The 8577-nt window shown below is 45.5% G+C and overlaps 1 protein-coding gene across 2 annotated transcripts in view; it reads left to right on the top strand.

Annotated features, from left to right (window-relative positions):
* Positions 1-2984: 2984 nt before the first annotated feature.
* epha4l (eph receptor A4, like) overlaps positions 2985-8577 on the top strand; it is a 61899-nt gene continuing 56306 nt past the window's right edge. The window contains exons 1-3 of one of the 2 annotated variants that reach the window (XM_085130979.1): positions 2985-3334; positions 5067-5134; positions 7910-8573. In XM_085130979.1, the coding sequence (XP_084987105.1) occupies positions 3238-3334; positions 5067-5134; positions 7910-8573 (829 nt within the window). In that variant the 5' untranslated portion in view covers positions 2985-3237. The remainder of the gene's footprint in view (positions 3335-5066; positions 5135-7909; positions 8574-8577) is intronic. The other variant, XM_085130978.1, reaches the window with a different exon arrangement.

Genomic DNA, 8577 nt, shown 5'->3' with positions numbered 1-8577 from the left:
TTATACGTCTGTTACACATCACTCGTTATCACATATTTGCGTCTATTGCATTGCATTGCAGTTTATGGATGGATGAATGTCGCTTGCTAACCAACGTTGCTAGCATTAGCTAACAGCTCAGCACTTTACCCATTAAACCAAATATGACCACTTCTGACTTCCTAAAAAGTCACACTAGTGGTGTCCAGAACGCTGACTTTGAGGGTTCAAAACACAACTCATTTTACCTCCAGTCTTTCTAGTACTCACTACCCTTACCCTTTTGTAGGACTGTTAACTCTCTGTGGCCCATACAGTGGTGCTCGAGGTGACGATAGACATATCGTGTATAATGGAGAGACACACAGGGATCTGACAAAGCTGCGGTATGTGTCACATCAGGATGAGGTATAGATAGAGATGAGATATGATATAGCTACTATTGGAAGATAGCTTCATTGTCCTCGAGCTGTAAGTCCTGTGGACTAAATCATCAAATATTGTCTGTCAGGTGGTTTTTAGTTACTGCATGAGGTATGATGTTCACTTAATTTAATTACTGTTGTGTGCTATGAATTCTGTACACCTTAACTTAAAAATCAAAACGTACACAATGTTAAAGCTGGACTTTGTAGCATATCAGTGTGTTTGTGTGTGTGTGCAAACTCAAGCAAAGGATTTGGAGTCGGTGTGCGTGATTGGCACACAATGCAGATGTGTGGGCAGCAGATGCCATCTGGAGAAAGCGGAGTTTGCTGGTGGAGGGAAGAAAGAGGGGTGGTGGTGGTAGTGTTTGTGTGTGTGGGGGGGGGGAGTTACCCCCCCCCCCTTCACCACCACCACCACCCACCCTCCCTCAACTCCAGAAAAGAAAAGCCACCAGTCTGACAGGAGCATAAAGGAAACGATGGGAGTGTAATCAATCAAAAACACAGCCGCTCAAATAAAGGGAGACAAGAGACACCACCCGCCCACTAGCAGCCTGTCCCGACCACCACTGCTGCCCCTCGTCGTTGCTTCAAACCTTTGCCACCGTTGGTCTACGAAGATCAAAAGCACCACTCCAGTCACCGATCAGGCTCCACATCTGACTGACGAGCAAGAGGTATAATCTATATTTTGGGTTGTTTGACCAATTTCAGTGGACACCAGTGCATCATTACACTGGACAAACTAGGGAGACCATAAAGCCACAATGAGACAGAGTGTTCAGGGCCGACGAGAACAACATACACTCATCTCTCCATCTTTTTCTTAAATCAGTCTAATTTTTTGCAATCCAAGATCAGGACTCAAGAGCTGCCCATTCAGAGCATGTGAGACACAAAAACACTCTATATATCTTTCTTTTTTTATTGGCATCTATGAGGGGGAAAACAAAGCCACAGTATGTCTGTTGAATCACTCAAGACAAAGGCAAGTCTATTTGCCATGAGATCACCACTGTGAGGGAACTCCTGGATGTTTCCCTGTATGGGCACATATAAACATATCATAGCCACGGTTTGGAAGCTTCAGTTTGGTGTGACAGCTACAAAACCACACAAGAGCTGGTGCGCTTGGCAATATATCCACACAGACACATTCATATATGTATGAAACGAGAAAAAACTACCAACCAGAAAAAAAGGCATTCACACACCTGCTGAGAGTGAGGAAAGTTTCTAATGGCTCTCGCCCTTGCTGGCTCGCCTTTGCAACCTGGGCTGTGAATGAAGCAGTCTAAATCCAAATTGCGTCCAGGTGCATTTTGGATTTTTAAAATGGCAGTTTGCACACAGCGCTGGAATACTTTTCTGCGTGAAAAATTCTGTTTTGACTTTCCAACCCCCAGAAAGAACAGGCAGCCATACAGCTGATATGGATACAATGACAAACCCAAGGACAATGAAGGCAGAGGGCATGTTTCACAGCTGAATCACTGCCTTCGTAATCTGTGAAAAGGCCACATTTCACTCCAAAGGAGACACAACATTTCAAAGGGTACCGGTCGTGGTTTGCGGAAGCCTGGCTGCAGTCACCGGCCGCAGTGTGTGGTGATGCAGAAAGCCCTAATCTGCCCACACAGTGACAGTCTCCTCTGCAGATCATTGAGAGGCCGCCTGTCAGCCACAGCAATGGGCGCATCTCACGGGAGCAGTAGAAAGACCTGTGTAGGAGGACAAAGATGAGTGAGAGCACCCTGGGCAAAATCTTAAACGTGGACACAGCTGGCTTTTCTCAGATGTGAACAATGCCGCCTTTGTTTGAAGAAAAACTGCAGGGGTAACAACCATTTGCTTTTTGCTTTTTTGCAGCAGCAGCAGGAGCTCAACAGACAACCAGGTCTGCCTCTCTCACGCTGCACTGTGCCTATAGGTTTCATCGTAAATACCCATAAAGCCCTGATAATATCAGCTATAATAACAGCAAGTGACAATAATCCAATACAAGCTCGCCACCCAACATGCTGAAACGCGTATTGTCAATTTCACAAAGTGCAATTCTGTGTAATGTTAGGGGAGGTCATGCTCATACTTGTTCTTTAATCCAATTTTTACCCCCTTTTATTCTTTTGGAGAACAGGCGTCGAGTTGTCCGCTAGGTGGCGACCTTGGTCCGGTGCGGCTCGCTCACCTCGGACTTGCCTGGAGCCGAACTACAAGCAGGATCAGCACAGTGAGAGTGCTGCGAGCGCGCAGGACTGAGACTGACGCAGTGCATTTCACTCCCATACTGGAGAGTTCAGGAGCGCTTTCTGTAGTTAGTTAAGGTGTTGCTTTTTCTAAACCCCAAACACACACACACCAGGCAGATTGTATCTTGTAGCTCATAGTCAGTGTGAGTTGGACAAATGTGCGCTATGATTCCCAGTCTCATGCGTCTGAACTGTAGTGACCACTGTTTGGTGTGTGCAGAGGTGTGTGCCTATTTGTGTGAGTGTGTGTGTGTGTGTGTTGGGGGGTAGTTAATGATTATTTGCCCCCCTCTCTTCTCTCCCCACCCCCAGTTCTTCTCGTTTAATATATGGATTGACGGAGTCCGCGTCAGAGCGCACGGAGTGGACCCGCCTCCTGGCTGTGGAGCGCTCGGTGCGTTTCTCTTCCCCCTCTGTCCGCTTCAGACCCATATTCCACTGGGAGAGAGAGAGGAGAGAGAGCGAGGGAGAGAGTGAGAGTGTGTGTGAGAGAGTGAGAGAGAGAGAGAGAGACAGCAGGACCTGGGAGAAGAGCAGCGAAAGAAAAAGAGGAGAGGGGAAAAAACGCAGCACCGACACAAATGGCACTCATGGCAGGGATTTTGTTCACGGCCACTTTTCTTATTTCTGGGATTTCTGCATCTCTTTCTTCGTCACGGATATATCCCCCAAATGAAGGTAAGGTCGCTGGGAGGAAAATGAACTGCGGCGGGACTTCATCCCCGCTCCCCCGCGTCGGTGCGGCTTTTGCGCCGCGGAGGCTCACTTCGCCGAGCCCCAGTAGTTGCGAGTGCGTGGAGCCGCCACGAGTTGGGTCACCTTTACGCACTCAGCGGCTTCGGTGGAGCTTTTAAACCACCTATGAGAAGTGCCTGACCGAGCGCGCATCCGTTGTTTTGGAGTCGGACTTGGATCGTGCCAGCTGCGGAAAGCCTGGGAGTACTGATACTTTTGCCCCCTCTCCCCTCCAGCAATACGTGCTGTTTTCTGTAGGACAGTGAAGGAGACATTTGCTCCCCCGCCCCCCCAAAAAATAAATAAAAATAAATACAACTTAAAAAAGCACTTCACACAAACGTGGGTCGAAAAAGAGAAACGAAATGAATATACGAGTCAGTTTGGAGACTCGCAAACCACACATCCGACTGACAAAGCAGCTCTTAATCCATCATTTTCAGAAGCATCCGCAGCGATGTCTCCTGCTGTCACTTCGTCGTTTAGGGGAAACAATCCGAATAAATTCTAAAAGTTTAGATTTCCTGCCTGGCGCATTACATTGACGCCGACACAACAAAATATTTGTCGTCGATTCATTCAAGATTTTTTGCCAACGATGTGTCAGATACACGATTACTCAAAAAGGATCAAGTGTTAAAATGAGAACTATCTAAATTAAGTGTGGTGTATCTCATCCAAAACGGAGGTTTTCGGGGCTGCAGTCGCCTGCTCGGGTCCCGGAGCGCAGCGTGTTAAGTCCGCTACAGATGAGGCTCTAACCCACTTTCTACTGTAAACACTAATAAAATCAATACTTTATTTTATTAAAGACGAGCCCATTAGTTGCACGTCTGTTCTCTGATGGGCTCTTTGGTGTGCGTCTGTTCTGCTCGGCACAGCAAAGCTGTCCGACACAACAAGTCCACAGCTAGAAACCCCGAGCGCCGTTTAGTTGGGACTCAAAAGATTCAAATTTAAAATGAGTCTTCAGTGTGCACGATCATGTATTTCATGTGCTTACGTGCTCGGTTTTTTTTAATTAAATTATTTATTTATTTACAACACATGCAGCTGATTAAGCTTTTTTCCTTTCAGTGGGAATTTAAAAGAAAATTTAAAGGTCCGCAAATATAAAATAAATTTGATCCCTTTTTAAATTATAAATATATGCGTGAATTTTTTCTTATGCGTGATGTTCGGTTTTCTGCCCGTCACTGTGTTTTTTCCCTTTTATAAAATGCTTTTTCTTTTTTTGATTTTTATTTTAAGTTTACGCACGAGGATTCAGTCAAACGCGTAAAGCCGACGGTGAGCAACCGATAAAATCACGATGTGAAAGGCTCCGGGGGAAACGCGTTTGTCGTTGATAGAAGATCCCTTTGCTTAACGAAAATCAATCAAACCACATCCCTTAGGCACAGCAAGGAATTACGCAGAACAAAGCCTTCACATGTACATCTTTGTAACAATTGCTGGCCCACAGTTTTTACTCCTGAACCATCATCATGAGAAGATTTCCTCAACTACATAAATCGCTTTAAAGCTTTGTGTGTGTGTTTGCTTTAATCATTAAAAAAAAAGGAAGCCATTTCTCTTCCTCAGAGTGTAAGGCCTAATTGGATTATATGCCAGTGCTGATGTTGTGTGGACGGTCTGAGACTGCATGGTCACTTCTCTCATTCTTGTTTTCCAGTCACGTTATTGGACTCCAGAGCTGTACAGGGGGAGCTGGGATGGGTCTCCAACCCGACAGAAGGAGGGGTAAGTGCTGCAAAGAAGTGTCCCCTTGTTAGGACGCATGGTCCCCTATTGGGAAAAAATAGAGAGATGATATCCATTGTTGGCAGGAGCTGTAGAGTGATCCGCCAAATAGATACACAGCCCCCTTTGATAAGATTCTGTCCTGGAGAGCATTTTATGGGAATATCTTTGTTGTTGTACTGTGTGTGTGTGTGTGTGTGTGTGTGTGTATGTGTGTGTGTGTTTGTGTGCATCTGGGCTCAGGATTAGATCATTTCACAAAAAAATGAATAAATTCATTTTTTATCTTATATAGAGGCCACCTGTAACCCACCTCGAGACCCACATCGGGTTCAGGAAGCTGCTTTGAGAACCATGGGGTGTGTAAGCACCCCAGTAACCTCACAAGCCCTGTTCCTCTTTCTCCTCTGCTCCCCTCCTCTCCAACCACTCTGTAATGGTCAGATGCGGGGACCGATACTCCAGCGGGCGTCGGGTTTCCTGAATAGACCGTGGATTGAATCGGCCTTTGTGGAGAAACTTTATATCCCTTTCCACCATTGAGTCGAAGCGAAAGCGAGAGGGAGAGGGAGAGGAACTTGGCAGCTGAGAGAGGGTCCTCTGGAATGGATGAATGAGGGGGGGAAAGTGCAGTGGGGTTCAGCTCTTGCCTGCAGTATGACCAGCTACAAAGCAACGGGGAATAGGATCGACAAAATGTGTGATCTCTGGTGGTTCTAATTGGGCTACAGTGGCTCTGGTACGAGAAAGAACAGGGGCCGCAGAGGGCCCCACGATGGCCACAAGTGTTAGATTTTAGTTAAACGTAAGGCACATGCAATGCCTTAACCTAGCCTAAACGTGACTGTATAGAAACAGGTAAATATGTATTCAGATGCATGCTGGGGACTAACCCTCACCCTAACTAGCCTTTCATAAATAAAAAAAGTAGGTTTTGATGTTTTAGATAAAATATTCATTTTTATGTCCTCTGATTGTCCAAACCTGGGGGAAAAAACAATTTTCAAAGGCCAATAAATAAATAAATAAATTTTAAATTCACAAATCGTCAAAGCTTAGAGGTCAGGGTCACTCAAACGACAGAAGGTTAGTGATCGTCAGCCAGAAGTCACTTCTTCCAGTTGTCCTGCTTGCACAAATGTGATGAAAACCACAATTAAGCCTTTTAATGTTTTATGAAAATGAATACAAATTAGCAACCGCCATGTCAGCTAATGAATATGAACCCAGGGGAGCAGGAGCTCATCTTGTGCATCTGTTGCGAGCTCTGTTGTCGGCCTCTCTAAATGAACTTGATCGGTGCTGCGCTCCGGTCCTCCCCTCAGCCATTTTATCACAAACGAGTGATTGACAGGGTCCCGGCAGCCGCGCAAAGCCTGCATTCACCCTCTCATTATGACCAATTGGCCTTATTCTCCCTCTTTCTTGCTATCGGCGGGGGGAAAGGTGCAGCGTTATCTCAGCGGTGCTTGATTTCCACAACAAAAGGGGGGCTGAAGCCAGAGAGCAGGAGGGAAATGATAGACATTTTTCTAAATCCTACAGCCACAGCTATGTTTAGCATTATCGTACCACTCTGCTTTGGGGAAATAAGGCTTAAATCCAGATTGTTTATGATAAGGCGTCAAGTAAAATCTGGCAGCCTGACTCACATGTTTCACTTTGACTGTTATGTTTTTTTCTTTTTTGTGCAGTTTTCTAAATGGCTGAAACGACAGCGGCCAAAAGCTTGTCTGCTCTTGTTTACAGCCCAGCTCAGTCAAAGGCTCTATTTAAAACACACGATAAAAAAAAAAATCAGAGGCAGCGGGCCGCTCCGAGGCTCTCGAGAAATACTTGCGTTTCCTCAACGGTGCCGTGTAGAGAGAGAAACTTTATTACGAGTTGAACAAACATTCTCCCTGGGTAAAAAATAAGCCAGACCACACCGGGTAATCTGTGCACCCCCCGCGCAAGCTCATACTGACATCAGTGCCAATCATGTATGCAGATGTAGAGCAGGCGCACATTAGATCATTAGCAATCTTCTAATGCCTAGGTGTGTGTCTGTGTGTGTGAGACGAAGATTTTGTGTACAGCTCACCAAGTAATTTAACTGTAGGCATTGCTGAGCCAGAGACCTAATCACATATTTCCTTCATAGTGGAGGAGAAGCAATAAATATTAATATCTTTGCACAACTCTATTAGGTGTCATTCATAAAATATGCATTAATTTAAGCCATCGATGAACTGCTCTGCTTGGCTAAACTAACAAAATGCTCTTTCGCGCTGTATTGCTTGGCGCAAACTAGCACTGTGTAATATGTACTTGGTGCTTAATTGGTTACATATTACACATTGGCAGTTAGGAGAGCTTTTATGTCTGGCATTTTCTAGATGCTCTTAATGTTGAACAAATTTTCTTTACAGGTTCCTTTTAGCTGCTGTTTGGAAAATACCATTTTCACAAGCAGATTTAAAGTTTAAACTCTCGACATCCACCCAGTCATCAGGGAACCACTTAGGGTTAGGCTGCTGAACAAGCACAGTTTAAACTGGAAGATATAACTTTTCCAATTAGCTCTTCTGCGCATTTGGTCCTCTGTTGAACACTTTTAATTTGGGAAAGCTACTTACAGGAAAATTCCATATAAAGGGGTAGATTTGAAACTAACCCTAAACCAGTCACTGGTGACCTGGTGGAGATGAATAAAGTTTAAGAATTTCCCTCTGGGATTAATAAAGTCTCTCTGATTCAAATTTTAACATTTTATTATTTGTTTCCTTTCCCCAGTGGGAGGAAGTGAGTATTATGGATGAAAAGAACATCCCCATTCGGACGTACCAGGTGTGCAATGTCATGGAACCCAATCAAAACAACTGGCTCCGCACTGACTGGATCCCCAGAGGAGGTGCCCAGCGAGTCTACATTGAGATTAAGTTCACTCTCCGAGACTGCAATAGTCTCCCGGGTGTCATGGGAACCTGCAAGGAAACCTTCAACCTTTACTACTACGAGTCCAACAACGACAAAGAGCGCTACATCCGAGAGAACCAGTTCGGCAAGATCGATACCATCGCCGCAGATGAGAGCTTCACTCAGGTGGACATTGGCGATCGTATCATGAAGTTGAATACAGAAGTCCGGGATGTGGGAGCCCTGACCCGCAAGGGTTTCTATTTGGCTTTCCAGGATGTTGGGGCGTGCATTGCACTTGTTTCTGTCAGGGTCTTCTATAAGAAATGTCCTTTAGCCGTGCGTAATTTGGCCCAGTTTCCAGATACTATCACTGGAGCTGATACTTCTTCGCTTGTGGAAGTTCGTGGTTCATGCGTGGATAACTCAGAGGAGAAGGAGGTGCCCAAGATGTACTGCGGGGCAGACGGCGAGTGGTTGGTGCCCATTGGGAACTGTCTGTGCAACCCTGGATACGAGGAGCGCAATTCAGAATGTCAAGGTAA

Source organism: Neolamprologus multifasciatus, chromosome 14, assembly GCF_963576455.1.
Source record: "Neolamprologus multifasciatus chromosome 14, fNeoMul1.2, whole genome shotgun sequence".
Lineage (NCBI taxonomy): Eukaryota > Metazoa > Chordata > Actinopteri > Cichliformes > Cichlidae > Neolamprologus > Neolamprologus multifasciatus.
Note: the sequence above shows the minus strand (reverse complement) of the source record. Positions and strands in the feature narration are given on the sequence as shown.